This window comes from Diceros bicornis, chromosome 18 (assembly GCF_020826845.1).
Source record: "Diceros bicornis minor isolate mBicDic1 chromosome 18, mDicBic1.mat.cur, whole genome shotgun sequence".
Classification (NCBI taxonomy): Eukaryota; Metazoa; Chordata; class Mammalia; order Perissodactyla; family Rhinocerotidae; genus Diceros; species Diceros bicornis.
Window position 1 is genome coordinate 12,991,452 of NC_080757.1, and position 15,551 is coordinate 13,007,002.

The window sequence follows — 15,551 nt, forward strand, 5'->3', positions numbered from 1 at the left end:
GGCGGGGGGGGGCCTGTCGTGGATGGGAGCTCAGAACAGGCGGGTTTTAAGGTTCCAACCCCCACTCAGAGTCTATCGCCGGCACACTTCAGGAAGAGGGGCACACAGACACCCAAGAGGGTCAGGGAGCCTCCTGAGGGGCGGGGCAGGGGGCACAGGTCAGGTGTGCCAAAGGCCACACATGGTCTTGAGTGTCAGAGAAGGTGGGCACCACGATCCCAGAACAGTGACGGCAAAGGCCCAGGAGCACAGTCCCCTTGAGGTGGGTCCCTGCCCTACACCCCTGCATTTCCTGTGTCCAGTACACGGTCCCAGGCAGAAGAGGGCCAAGAAGTGTTTGGCAAACAAGCAAATGGATAAAAATGATCTGCCGAGTAAATACAGTGCACCAGACGCTCTGCTAGCTGACTCACAGTGCCGTCTAAGGGCATCCTCACTAAGCCCCGTGGAGTGGGTATCATGAATCCCCATCTTACAGCTAAAGAAATAAAGGCTCAGAGACAGGAAGTTGTTTGCTTGAGGTCATAAAGCGAATAAGTGATGGAGGCAAGATTTGAACCCAGATCCATCTGACTCCGGGGTTTGTGCTCAGGACCACCATGCTGGCTGCTCCGTATCAGAGCTCAGGGAGGGGCTCCCAGGTCTCTCCTCTCTCCATCGCCTGCTCTCTTGGCCAATTATAATCCCCCCACCTGCTGCTGGCTAGCCGAGCAAGGTGCCGGAGGCCTGCCCCAGCTGCTCTTGGGTGTTCCAGCCCCAGGGCAGCTGTCCCAGTTATAGAACCATCTGCCCACCAGGTCTGCAAATTAGAGTCTGGGTATCCTTGTGTCTGTGTGAAAATCTAAATGTGTGTCTGCATTCTTCAGAGTGTGTGAACCTCCCCAGCCAGCCACTCTCCCTTCCTAAGCCCATCCCTAAGACACACACAGGCACGCAGGCTCCCATATATTCTCTCTCTCTTTCTGTGTCTCACACACACACACACACACACACACACACACACACACACACACAGATCAGCTCTCAGCGATAGCTGAAAATTTAGCAGAAAGATTAGAGCATGAGCTTTGGAGCGATGCGAACCTGGGTTCAGTGTTAACACTTACTATGACCTGAAGCAAGTTAACCTCTCTGAGCCTCACTTTTCTCATCTGTAAAATGGGTATCATAATTCTTACCTGACTGTTAGGCAATTTATCTGAGACCATCCACTAACATGCCCGGCACTGCCTGGCCCTCGGGAGATGTTGGCCCTCGTCAGCTGCAGGATGAAGGTTTAGGCAGGGCTCCAGCAGCCACCTGTGCCCAGGGGGTCTTCCAGGCAGCTTCCAGGGGCCCTCCCCAAGATTGCAGAGTTCCTTCTGTGTCCTCCAAGGCCCAGCCTACATCCTCCAGTAGACTCTCCTTCTGTTCCACCTTCACTAGCACATTTATTTAAAACTCTAAATCAGGAAAAAAGAGAAAGGGGGATACCCCAACCCTTCCCCAGCAATCCAGAGAGAAACAAATGGTCCTTCATACCCCACGGTGCCCAGATCTCCCAGGAGAGCTCCAAGCTGGGCCCTGCGGTGGGAGGAGCTGCCGAGAGCCATCCCCACTCTCTCTTCTGGCCCCTCTACCCACCGGCTGCAGGTCCAGTGTGGCCTCATGGACCTTGTCACAGGCCTGGGTCTCCCCAGCATGGGTGCAGCCAGAGGTCCTGGCTCAGGTCGTTGACTGCACTTACACACCTTCCCCACCTCAGCCCTGGCTCCCAGGGACACAGGAATAGGCAGATGGACAGACAGACAGGAGGCTGCTGTGGGTGCGCTGCTCCATGCCAGGGACCCCAGGGCAGCCTCAGCCTGAGGGCAAGAGCCCCACCAGAAGGGAGACACCAACCTGCTCTCAGGAGCCCAGACTGAGGAGACAGACACTCACAGCGAGGAAAGCCCTGGCCCAGTAAAGTGAGGGATGCAGGGATTGGCCGACTCTGCTGGGCCAGACCTCGGGCCAGATGGTGCCAGGAGGAAGGAATTGAGGACAGAGCTGGACTGGATCAGTCCCTGACCCCGGGTGCCAGCCTCAGGGCCCAGCCCTGCGCTGGCCCTGCGCGGAGCACAGGACAAGCGGGGAGCGGGCAGCCTGGCCCTGGGCTAAGTGCCACACACACTGTGCCCCATAGGTGCGGATGGCAATTCCCCAAGGCAGGGACCCTGCAGGCTGCAGGAGCCCAGAGGCCTTCCTGGGGGAGGAGGCCCAAGTTGAGCCTTAAAGGAAGGGTGAGCAGGGTTGGCCAGGCTGGGGCAGAGTGGGAGGGAGGAGGGACATGGGTCAAAGCAATCAGGAGTCTTCCAGGAGAAGCCAGGTCTAAGAACTTTCTCCCCAAGAGTAAGAAGTGTGGCTCATCAAAACAAGGGCGGGGAAATGGGTGTCTGCTGTGACAGCCATGGCTCTGCGGGTGTTCAAGGAACACTCGCCAATTCCCAGACCCCCAGGGGGCCACAAGCGCCTCTGAGTGGGCCAAGGTGGGGTGCCCGGCACTGGGCCTGCCCCCTGGGGCTGTGGCCGCAGCTTCTGTGCCCAGCCCTGCCTGAGGCTGTGTCTGAAACCACGGCCTGCCTGCCTGCTGGACTCAAGCAATCTGTGCCTCCAAAGAGGAGAGGGGCCAAGAGAAGAAAAGGCTTGGCTGCTCCGCCGCAGGCTCATTCCAGTGGGCCCCTTGTCTCCTCTCTCTCTGTCACTGTCTCACACACACAGGGGCAGGAGAATGGCAGGTTCTACAAGCCCAGCGTCTAGTTTAAGTCCTAACAATCAATCCTGCTAAATACTCAGGCCACTGGACTCCCCACGGGCAGCGGGGGCCCCGTGGACACGTAGAGCCCGGAGCCCATATGTAGTTCACGCAGCCGCACACACACACAGCCTCACACACACATTTAGAATCACCCTTCTCTGCTCCTCAGTCCTGGCCTGAGGTCCCAGGGGTCCACACACAGGATGTAGAGTGTGAGACACGTGGAGTCTGGGTGAGGCCCCCCATAGGCAGGTGGGTGGCAATAAAGGCCCACCCCACCTCTGCCCTTCCTCCCTGGAGTCTGGCCTCCCTCTTCTCTCATGGGAACCATGGTCCCAGTCCCACTCCCCCTGGGGGCCAGTTCACATCCCAGCTCTGCCACTTATCAGTTGGTGATCTGAGTGAATGTCACCACACCACTCTGTGCCTCAGTTTCCTCCTCTGTAAATGGGGGTAATCACTGTACTCACACAAGGTTGCTGTGAGAATTAAATGAATGAATATTTGGAAAAGGTTTAGCATATGCTACAAAAGGGTTTGTTAAATAAAATAAATAAATCATGATCATCCACAGGCCCGACTTTTGTCCTTTCATCTGTGGAAGCTCTCAGGGGTGGGGCCCTCTCCTTCTCCTTAGGCCCCTGGAATGGGAGCCCAGAGGGCAGCAGAGGAACTGCCCTCCTCTCCCTGAGGCTGGAAGTGCCTGCCCCCTGACGCTCACAGGCCACTCCTGGTACCTGGCTGACCCCTCTCTCCTCTCGCCCAGTGCAACTCCCAGGGGTTGGGGCTCCTCTGCCCCCCAAACCTGAACTACCCAAGGCCAGGACGCACACTCTCTTCCAGCCTCTCCACCCACCAGTCTGGGCTCTGTAACACGGTGCCACCGAGAAGCCCCCGACACTACGTTTTTTTCCTCCAAGCCTTCGCTACTGCAGGTCCTGATGCCGGAAACGCCCTGCATCCCCGCCCCACCCCCCAATCCCCAGGCATGCTTTCAGATCAGCCGAGTGAAATTTATATACTGTTATAAACCAATCTTACCAATGAAAAAAAAAAAAACAGAATCAGCCAAGGAATCAGCTGAAAGCTTCCCATGACCCTCAGGCTGGCCCGGGTGCCTGCCTCCTCTGTGCTCCCAGAAAGTCCTTCACCCGTGCCCATCACAGCACCTCTCCGCAGACGGGTTCCAGGTCTGCCTGCCCCACTGGGCTGTGGGTTCTCCCAGGCAGACACCTGGTAGGAATCTTCTCCAGGCCCATAGCCTCTCCCAGTCCAGGGCTGGGAACAGAGAAAGCTCTTGTATTGCTCAGCATGGCCCAGCATAGGGTAGATCTCAGAAGGGCCCCGTCTCAGGGAAGGGTCTCAGAGGGCATGTCCTCAGGACCCGTCTCTGGGTCAGGATGGATCAGGGACCAGACCAATCCTGGGCCAACCAGCCCATGCTCAGCCTTCAAGGAGCTGGGGGACCACCCAAGGAGAAACAAGAAGCCAGGAGAAGCTGCTTCCAGAAAAATGCATTATTGAAGGCAACCAGTGCTGGTTGGGGGTTTGTTGCTATAGAAACGTGTCCTAACTATCTCCCAAACTGCTGTATGCGCCACTGATGAGCTTGTGTGCTGGGCTGTTTCTGGGGACATGCCGGAAAGGCCTGTCCTCTGGGGTTCCCAGCACCTGGAGCCCGGATCCTGGAGGACTCAGACGGAATCCAGCTTCCGGGGTGACCAGGCAGGTCCACCAGTCCAGGATGGACTCAAGGATTGAGGCTGAGAGTCCAGGCTGCAGAATCATCCTGAGACAAGCCACAGCCCTACCCTGACTTCAACCACAGCCTGAACCTTGAGCTGGCCACAGATCAAGTCATAACCCTGGTCACAGAACAAGCTGCGACCTGGCCACAGACCAGGCTACAACCCCAATCTCAAACCAAGCCATGAAGCTGACCACAGACCAAGCCACAGACTAAGCCTTGACCCAGTCACAGACCCAGCCACAAATTCGGCAACCCACCAAGCAATGACTCTAATCACCGACTGTGGCCTGACCCTGGCCATGAACAGCACCAGGCACAATCAAGAGGCTGTATCACATAACTTCAAGGATATTTTCACACCAGCACTAAACTCTGTGCAACCTTTTACACCACTGCCCAGGATTTGCATGGCCTCCACCATCATCTTCACAAGAGTCCAGTGAGGTCAGGTGAGGAGGGCTCTGATCCCTGTTTGCGGATGAGAAAGTGAAGCTCAGAGGAGGCAGCTGACCTGCCCACTGTCACCCTCCCTGTTCCCCCGGGGTGTCTGGGGTGGGATTAGAATCCCAGTCTCCCAGCAGGACACAGTTGGCCAAACCAGTTGCTTTGGAAAAGATGTGCTTTTTGAAGACCTGCTGGTATCTCATAAATATGCCATTTAAATACCCATTAATTACCTTATTTAGGAGATAATTAGTGATTAATAGCTTTGGCTATCTATTGTACTATCATTTGCTCTGCCAATTAGGCTCCCAACAGTTCTGAGTTATTTGGAACAATTCTCCCAAGCCCCAGATGTCCCCCCTCTGTCCCGCCAGACTCTGGCTCCATAAGGAAGAAGCTCTCTCTTCCCTCTAAAGGGAGCTCCCATAGCACCTGCCACTGCACCACTGACAGCTCTGCCATCTCCAGGCTCCTCAGGGGGGCCAAAAGACAGGACAGAGGGTCCCCTCAGCAGCTGCAGGAAGGCACTCCTTCCAATCACCCCAGGGCCCCCTGTGGGGAGCAGGGAACAGAGGCCCAGGACCCCGGCACCCAACCAGAGCATGGGGAGTTGAGGTCACAGACTCCGTGGAAGATGCCGGGGACTTTCTGAGACTCCCACCTCAATGAGCTGGCCAGCTTTTGGGTAAGGGCACCAAAGGCTACCATTAGCCTGAGGCAAGCAGCAGGCCCCCGCTAGCAAGGGCCAAGGTGGCGCCATGTGGGCCATTCATACCACCCGCCACTCGGGTTGGTACTGAACAAGGATGAGGCCCAAGGTTGCCTCTGCCCCCAGGCTCTCCATTTGGTGCCAAATTACAGCTCAGGGAATTGCCAGCCAGGACCCCGCAGGCGGGGCTGCATAATGCTCTCATTACACTGTACCAGAAGGGAACAAAGAGGCAGCCAGGGATAAACCCCCCCCCACTGGGCAGTAATGGGAAGGCTGAAAATAGCTCTTTTTACCACAAGGGATGATTCCAGAGTTGCTCAGCTGGGACCAGCCTCACAGGGGGTGGGAAGTGGGGGTGAGGGGAGGAGAAGGAAGCCACGGGGCCTACGGCAGCGCCAAAGGGCAGTGACCTGGACCACTCTGGAGCAGTCCAGAAAAGGTCAGTGGTGTATGAGTGACGGGCCACAGTCACTCCAAACCTCCCAAAGACAGACTCCTAGAAGAGCTGCAGCCCCCGGAGCTCACGATCCTGGATCCTGCACACCCAGGAAGCCAGGAAAGCAGGACATGACGCGCTCTGCAAACACCGAGAGAGAGGCAAGCAAACACAGCATCAGCAGCAGAGGGCTCAGGAGAGGCCTCTCAGATCCACCAGAACCCAACGCCCCTCCCAGATAGAGCCCGCCGCGTTTCTATTTTTGCTTTCAACCCTTGTTTGGCATCCTCGGCTAACAGAAGGCTACTTCCCCTCCCTCCAGAATAATGGGTCATCTGGGAAGGGGAACACCTCCTCGCTGGCCTCCCCTGCCCCAGGTCTGCAAATAAACAGGCTGACCCCTGCAAAGGAAGATGAGGCTCCGGACACCCCTGGGCACCTTCCCTTGGCAGGTCATCAGCTCCGAGGTCTCCTGCTTGCCAGCCTTGGAGAACCTTACCAAGACGCTTGGAGAGAAGAGCTTGACACCTGAGAACTCTGGTTTCCAGAGGCAGGTGCAACCGCACCTGCCCCCTCCCGGCCCTGGCTGCACACGCTGACCTCTCTCCCCACAGCCACAAAGCCTTCCCCCTGGAGGCCTGAATCCACTCCACAGACAGGCCACAGCCCAAGCTCCACATGTCACCCTAGCCTCAAACTGAGCCCTGATGTGGCCACCCGGGCTCTCAGCCTGGCCCCCGCCTGAGCCGTGGCTCCATCCACAAGTGAACCTCACAAATGCAGCCCTGGGGAGAGCCTGGAGGATGCAGGGTGGGGGCCCCACTGCAGGGACCCAGCTCCCAACCCAGTGCCACAGATGGGCAGAAGGCTCCCCCTTCCTACACCCCCTGTTCAGCCTCCCCACACACATCCACCCTCCCCAAACACGGACCCCCATGGGGGCTGGTGGCCACACAGCTGTGCAGGCCTCCGCAGGCAGACGTGGGGCCCTGGAGGTGGCATTTACCTCCGGAGTGACTCACTAAGGCACCCATTCCTTTGTGAAAGGGGGTGCAATTTAGCAGTCTCTTTCTCTTTCGAAAACAAGAATTTTAAAAGAGAGAGTGTAGAGAGATTAAGGGAGTGGGTGGGGAGCTCAGATCTCATTTGATTTCTAAACTCATGTGTTATGCATTCTCTCCTCCCCCTCCCACCCCCAGTCCTGCCCCTGGGGCCTCTGGCCACCCCCTTCCACGTGGCTCCTGGCTGCAGATGTGGGGATGGGCTGGGGCCTGGGACCCCCAGTCCTCAGCTCCCCATTTGTTCCCCCAACCCCATCACCCTTCTGGGAGGGTCCATGTGAGGTGGGAGATGGGAGGAGGTGAGGCCTAAAGGCTAAATAAAGGCAGAGGGGAGGGAAGTCCAGAAAGAAGACAGAGCAGTGTCAGAGCTGGAGCGACTTAAAGCTCATCTTGACCCCTGAACTCTTCCCTTCCCTTCCCCTTTTACAGATGAGGAAACTGAGACCCAGAGGAGCAGTTCAAGGTCAACCAGTGACAGAGCCAGGTCTCTTTTCTGTTACACAGTTTAACCCCTAGGAATGCTGAATCCAAGAGCAGAAGAGACCTAAGTTCTGATTCCAGCTCTGCCTCCAACTTCACGTGTGATTCTAGAACCAGACACTTAACCTTTCTGGGCCTCGGTTTCCTTATCCTTAAAGCAGGAATAACACTGCCCCTACCCCAAACATGCCGTGGAGCCACTGGATAGCAAAGCAGGTTGAAGACCGCTACAAAACAACAAGCCCGATTGTTCCCAGGATGCTAACCCCGACCCCGTCTCTCCCTCGCCCAAGCCTGGAATCCCAGAGAATCCCTGGGAGGCAGCTGGGTCGCCCCCAGTCCTCAAAGCCTCATTGGTCTCTGGGAGCTCACACCTCTGTCCTTGAAGACACCAGACCTCAGAGAAGAGCCCTTCGCCTGTCTCGCCTCAGTGTCCGCCCTGCATAATTAACAGGTGGGACTAGAAGCGCTCCAAGTTTCTTGCAGCTGTGAACTATCACAATATACTAAGATGGATGCGAGAAAACATCACACCTTATGGCCAATCCGACGCAGACACGGCCCCAGCAAAGAGGATCCAGCCTCGTCCTCACGCTCTGTGTCCCAGCGCTGGACTTGCAAACACCAGGTCACAGGGGCCTCCAGCTGGGATGGGGGTCACAGGCCCCGGGTCACACGCATGAGGCGGGACTTCTGTTTGAGCTGCGCTGTATTGGACTCATGCAAGCACACCACAGCCAGGGCTGAGAAGCAGCAAAGGTCTCACGCTGGGGCCTGCCGGGGCCAGCCGGGGCCTGCCAGCTTTGCCGCTGTGACAGGGAACTCAGCAGAGGAACAAGAGAGCTGCCCCGTTCCAGCGCTTCCCGCCCGCAGGGAAGCCCACGGAGATTCCTGGAGGCAGAGTCTTAGGAAGGCCTTGAGTCGGGACACTGGCATTTGATTTGACCCCAGCCTTCCCCCTGGGCACCTGAGAAGGTGAATTTGCAATCTCCCTGCAGACTGTGATGCCCTTCCCAAGATATACACAAAGCAATCCTGGTACCCTAAGCCTGGGAGCTTCTCAGAGTCATGCCTCGAATCCTCTGGCACCTCCCCGAGTCCTGAGAATCCATCCCAGTGCTGTTCCCTTTCCCCGCCTTCTAATGTTCCCTCCTCCGAGAGATCCGCACTGGTCCCTGATCCTGGCGGCGGTGGAGACGGCCTGGAGAGGGCCCAGGAAGTCTAGCTCCGGGATGGTGAGCGGGCAGCTGACTCAGCAGAGCAAGGTCCAAAGAGAGATTCTGGAAACGCAGGTTCTAGGCCCAGCTCTGCCACCACCTTGTTCTGTGGCCTTGGGCAAATACCTACATGTCCCTAGGCCTCAGTGTCCCCTTCTTGGCCAGGGCTTTGAACGTGAGTATCTGGAGCAGATCAGTATTTTACTGACTCGAATTACTGGATTTCATACACTCCAGCCACCGGCCGCTCCCCTCAGAGCAGAGGCCAGCACCTGGGAGCAAATAAACTGGTTCCTCCAGCCTGGAAGGCCCAGCCCTGTGGCACAGCCCTGCCTCTCCAGACAGTCCTGCCCCAGCCTGAGAGGTTCCAAGACCCTCTTGACTGCTCCCCACGTTCCTGCCCAGCCAGGGGCCAGCCACTCGCACTGCCCCAGGCCGGCAGACACCTCTGGGTGCAGAGGGAGGGCCACATAGGGAGGGAGGGGCAACGCGGCAGGCAGGAACCAGAACAAACCCTTCCCAACACAGACAGCTCTGCCAGGCTGGCCTCTCTCCACTCTCCCAGGAGCCCTCCCGTAGCAGCCAGAGGGACCTGTGGAAACACCCAATCTTGTGTCGCTCCGTCTTCTATGCTCTCCAGAGTTCCTTTCCGCTCTCTGCACTCCTCCAAGAACTCTCCACCCCAGCCAGACGGCTTTCTCCACCTTTGGGCATTCCTGTGCACCCACTGCATCCCCACCCTACAGCAGTCCCTCCACACTTACATCTTTCCCATTCCAACCTCCTAGCCTCTGTTCAAGCTGTGATTCCCACCTGAAAGCCTGCTCCTTGCCCCCTTCCTGTCCAAATCCTAGAGAAATCCAGCCTCCACTGTTTCAGGCCACCACAGCCTCCTCTCTGTCTGTGCTGCACTGGAGGCCTGCCAACCGGGAGCTCTCTATTGTAAATTACAGTTTCCTAAATGGAGCTCCTGGGTCCTCCCCCACCCCAGGCCCCCACCTCCCTACAGCTGACTTTCATCTGAAAGGTAGGTCTCCCTCCTCCTTTGCCCAGCAGACTGAGAGCTCCCTCAGGGCAAGGCCAAGGGCTTTCCTTCCCTGTCTTTCCTCTCAAGACTGGACGTGGGGCACCATAGCGATCCTGGTCTATGTGACTAAAATCTCCCCAAAGATTGAGAACTGGTAGTAACCCATTTGGGATCCACCCTCTGCAATGTATCCAATACTTTCTGGGACCTGATCACATTTTCTCTTGTACCTGGGTGCTCCTGGCAACGTGAAAGTTCTTCCTCTGCCTCCCTTCAGCTCCTGTCCGACACAGCTCCTGTCCATGGCTAGCTGCTCAGGCTGTGCACTGCAAGAGCCCAGGGAAGCTATTCACTAGACCACAACATGATGACCCTGGCATCATGCACCATGGCAGCCCTGGGGCCAACCCCCTATCTCTTCTTTCAGTAGGTGGTCCCTTGGCTAATTTTTAGAGGGAACACATCACAGGTCACAGAGCAGACCCCTCACTCATAGGCCAGGATCTCACAGCCTCCACCCTAGCCTTCAGCCTCCCTTGGTTCTAGTGTCACTTCCCAGAGTGAAGACCCGATCATTTCTGAGCATCAGTCTGCCCATCTCAGGTAGACGGTCCTGAACAGCCACCCCTCTGTGTTATATCCCCTCCTTGGGCCTCAGTTTCTCTAGCTGTAAAGAGAGGGACTTGGGCTCCTGATCTCCAAGGACTCCTTCTACTCTCAATTTCCCCCATCTACTCTACAAGCCTCTGCCCATGGGGAGACGAGACCCTCCTCGGACCCACATAACTGCCTGCTGTTTTCAATTCAGCAGGCTTAGGAGCCTAAAGAAGAGACATTTACAAGATGCCAATAGCCTGGAAGAGCTGAAAAAGGAGGAGAAATCCCATCTTGCTGGAGTCAGTCCCGAAAGGCTCCTGGGGGTGGCAGCTGAGGCAGGGAGAGAGGAGCCTGGGCAGTTCGATCCACAGAGGAGGGGAGTCTGCGCTGCCCTGAGGTTTAGGGCCGAGCACGAGAATGCAGCAGGAAAGACAAAAGGCTAGATCAGCAGAGGCACCCATGCTCAGAGCAGGGCAGCCTTTCCACCGGTCACTACAACAAATTCCCACAGACTTTCAGCCCAGGGACCAAAGGACCCACAGGCCAAAGGAGAGGGACTGGGACCACACCCTCATTCGGTGAAGGGCTGACCCATCAGGGTAGCGATGGACAAAAACATCACTTAGAGTCCAACAGAGCCGGCTCTGCATCCAGGCTCTGCCCAGACCCTCTGGGCCATGTCCAGGGAGCTATTTCTCCGAGTGCCTGTTTTCAGATGTTTAAAAGGAGGAGAGTAACATTTCCTCCCTCCCAGGAGCATTGTACAGTCAAGTGCGGAGCACATTGCCTGGGACACAGTACAAGCTGCAATTGTTAGCTGCCGTTAGGATGACAGTGCCCTGGTAGGTGATCTGTGCACGGGGTGTGCATGCACATGCACACACAGAGCAGGGCGGTAGGCGGGACACACACCCTGCCATGTGCCCTCTGGGAGGAGTGGGGGTGGGAAAGGACCGGGCGTGAGGAAGGAGAATACAGCCTTTCCCAGCCTCACTGGTGTCATCTCATGCTGCCTCCCTCTGGAGGGGAAAAGGGAGGGAAGTGAGAAGGGGTGTTTAGGTATGTTCCATACTTGCTGTGTTTCACACAACCAGCCCCACCCCAAGAGGACTCCTCGGGACAGAACAGGAGTACATTCTCAGGCACCGAAATCACATGCCCAGAGCAAGTACAGGGGAGTTGGGACCCGGCCCAGGGTCCAGGGCAGCATTTGTGGGTGGCAGTGGATTTGCACACAGCCCAGTGGTATTCACACCAAGTGTACCGGTGAATTCACATTCATTCCATCACTGTCATGGCTTATGGGTAGAGAGATAGAGTTCATGCCAGGCCAATGCTGAGTCCAAGGGGATGGCACGGCACCTGCCAACGTCACAGGTTGGGTGTGAGTTTATGGTCGATTTACACATGCCAGTCTCACAAAGCCAGCCTGCGGAGTCCAGGCGTGCTGCCACCCACTGTAGGGCCGGCCCTGTGGGGTTTCCTCAACCCAGGCCTCCCCAGGCACCATCCGGCCCAGAGGGTGCAAACAGGGGCAGAGTCTGGTCCCCCTCCTGATCCCCAGTGCCCAGCCCAGGGCCTGGCCCAGAGCAGATGTTGGTGAATGAACGTCTGGCTGAATGAATGAACGAATGACTAACTCCCACTCCCTGGCACCAGGGCTACACTGCCTCAGTCTGGGGGAGTGCAGAGCCCACAGGACCCCACAAGAGGCCCCACCTTCAGACCCCCGCACCTGAGGCTCTGCCTTCCAGGGTCGGGGTGGGGGGAGGGGGCGGGACGGCTCACTAGCGGGCGCCGCGCGGAGCACCCCTCCTTCCCGAGAAGAAATCTGGGTCTCCCGACTGAGCTGGGGGCGGGGGGATTGTCGCGTCCTGGATCGAGCGAGCGGCAGGACAAGGGGGCGCGTCCTGGTTTGCGTTGGGGGGCGTGGGATGGAGCGGCGGCCGCGGGACAGCCCCTTCGGTCCCCGCGCCCGGGTCTTCCCAGGGCCCGCGGAGGGTGCTGAGAGCTCCCCGCAGCCGGACTGGACGGGGGCGCCGCAGACCTGGCCCTTCCCGGCGGGGCCATGGCGAGGGGGACGCGGTGTCCCAGGGGGTGACCGGGGGCGCAGGAAGGACGCGGGGCGCGCGGAGCCCCCTCTCCACGCGCAGGGGTCCGGCCTCGCCGCTGCCCGCTCCCGCCCTCCCGGAACCTCCGCCCACCTGCGCGAGGGGCTCACCTGGGCCGGCGGCCCCTCCTGGAGCCGCGCGGATCCCTCCCCCGGGCCACCAGCCCTGCCCTCCCGGCGCCCGCCCTCACCTGCACGGCCCGCCTTGGCCATGTCCCGGGCGGCGGGCTCCGGCTGCGCTGCCCGCGCTCCTCGCGGCTCCCGGGCCCGGCCCCGGCCGCCGAGCCGCCTCCGGCCCCGAGCGGACTCTGCGCGCCGCGCCCCGCGCCCCCGCCCCGCTGCCTCGGCTGCCGCCACCGCAGCCGCCGCCGCCTCGCCGCTCCCTCCCGCTCCCTTAAAGGCGCCGAGCTGCGGCCGCGCCGGCCCCCCCGCGCCGCCGGGGAGGGACTGACGGAGGAGGGCGCCCAACGCCGCCCCGCCGGCCCGCACCCCCGCCCCGGGCCGCGGCCGCCGCGCTCCAGCCCGCCCCGCTCCGGCCCGCGCGGGGGGCGGCAGCCGAGGGGCGACGGCGACCGAGACCCGGACGGGCGCAGCGACGTGGAGCAGAGAGCGCGCGAGAGACGCGGAGACACTGCGGTCCAGACCGAGATGGCACGCGGACTGGAGTCAGGGGCGTGGAGACACCGCGCGCGAGAGAGACACCCCGGGGCCGAAACACCCACGGGAAGACAGAGAAATTCCGAGGCGACTAGAGAGCCTGGCCCCGGGACGGTGACAGAGCCGGCAGAGACGAGGGGAGAGGACGGAAGGAGGGGCACAGAGAGGCTCCCACCAAGCCACGAGGGAGGTGGCTCCAGGGATCAGAGACAGGAGCAGACCCCTCATCAGCCCCTGCTCCAGGAGTTCTGGATCATTCCTAGGGTCTGACCTAGCCTCAGAGGGGAAGGGCTTTCTGTGCCTTGAACTCTAAAGGAACATGTAAAACACATGCAAATCCCACCTGCCATTCTAGGCTGGAGCCGAGGTTGGGAAGGCCAGTAGCCTAGGTGTGAGCAGAACCCCCTCCACTTCCCAAACCTGGGATGGAGACGTTCTCATGAACAGGCTCGGGGAAGGCTGGGGAGATGTGGGTTGTGGCTTCTGCCTGGTGGCAGCCAGGGATCCACAGCCCAGCCCCAACAGGGGGCAGGAGATAGCCGTTGTTTGGGCGGTGCCTGACTGGTGCCCAGGCGGGAGGAGGCCCCAGGGACCAGCAGTCCTCTCCCTAGTTCCGGGCTGGGCCAGGTCTGTGGGCCCAACAGATGTCTGACCAGCTTTTGGCAGCTCCCATCATCCCCGGAGCCAGCTGCCTGGCTCCCTGCTGCTGGAAAGGGGGAGGGGGCAGCTGCTCCTCAGTTGACTTAGCTCCCACCAAGCCCTCCCCTGAGAAGATGCCCTCTGCTTCCTCTGAGGATCGGTAAGGGCTAAAGACCAGTTACAATGTGCAGCCAGGCACCCACCCCACCCTGTCCCACCCCTACCTTCCAGGGAAAAGGTCCATCAGATAATTTCACCCTTGGACTAGCCATAGTCCTGACTCCAGGGTCCCGTTAGCCACTCTATGGAAACTGGGCACACAAGGGGCTAAAGGGGCCTCCACGGGCATTTAGTCCAGCAGCCCCTCTGGGGCTTTGACTCCACCCACAGGATCCCCGCCAAGTGGCCCTTCAGCTCCTAGTTGATTACACCCAAGGACAGGGAGTTCAATGCTTCAGGCAAGAGCTCATCCCTCTTTGGATGGTGTGGACCGTGAGAATGTTTTCCCTCATTTGAGCTGAAATCTGCATTTCATAGGCCCCACCTATGGGTCCTTCTGATGCCTCACCCAACAAAACCAAGGCTTCCCAGGGTCCTCTGTCCAGATTCCCTAGTGTGGCTTCACCTATGGGGACCAACCATCCTGGCTTGCCAGAGACTGTCCTGATTTTAGGACTGAAAGTCCCGCATCCCAGGAGAGCCCTGAGTCCCAAGAGCTCTGGATCTCGGAACCAGACAGCAGCGCTGACTCCAGGAGACAGAACTCCAGAAGCTCCGGTGGTGATGCTGGAGCTGTTCACCAGTGTCACCACCCAAGAGTGTGGACGGATCCCTGCAGCCCGTCCCCACTAGCGGGGCATGGTGGGGAGAGAGCGCTGACTAGTGATTGGACATACGTCCTGTCATTTAACCCTCAGGGACTCTCGGAAGTGTATTCTGTTATCTCCAGTCTACACATAAGGGAACAGTGGCTGAGAAGGTTCCATGCTCATGACCATGCAGGATTAGATTTCAGGCCTGTGCTCTGTCATTGTGCCTGACTGCCTGGATAATGTCCAGCTGGTCTGTGGGTGTGAGTGGTCACAAAGGACCAGAAAACCTGCCTCAGAGAGGACACACCCGGGCCTGAGCACCTCCCCGGGCCCTTGGCTCACAATGGCAACAGTGACCTAATCTGGCAGGGACCCTGCTATTTCCTGGCGCACATGCACACACACACACACACACACACACACACACACACACACACACACAGGTAAACACATCCTGCTCAGGGGAGATGCTCCCTGAGGTGGGCACTGAGACCCTCCCCACCACGCAGTCCAGTCACCACAAACACTTGGGAGGGGGTGGGCAGGGCAGTTAAGGAGAGGGGCCAAGCTTATGGGAATTGCAGAAATCATCTAGCCAGACCCCCTGCCCCACGGCCATTTCTCAGACGGGAAGACAATGTGTCAGAGATGGAGGGGACTTGCCACAGGAGAACCGACACCGGGCTCCATCATGGCTTCCCCTCTTTCAGCCTTCCCCACAGCCCCAGCCCCGCTCTGAAGTTCAGCCCTGGCGCGTGGCTCTGGAATCCAACAGGGGGTGTGGGGCCCTGGCCCCCCAGGGCAGCTCCTGAATGCGCTGGCTGCTGCCAGCT

General features: G+C 58.9%; 1 protein-coding gene across 1 annotated transcript in view; it reads right to left on the reverse strand.

Moving 5' to 3' along the window:
* The window catches only part of PITPNM3 (PITPNM family member 3), a 94,033-nt gene extending 81,116 nt beyond the window's left edge, over positions 1-12,917 (reverse strand). The window contains exon 1 of the mRNA XM_058560007.1: positions 12,802-12,917. Coding sequence (XP_058415990.1) covers positions 12,802-12,823 — 22 coding nt within the window. The 5' untranslated portion in view covers positions 12,824-12,917. The remainder of the gene's footprint in view (positions 1-12,801) is intronic.
* Between the last annotated feature and the right edge of the window lie 2,634 nt (positions 12,918-15,551).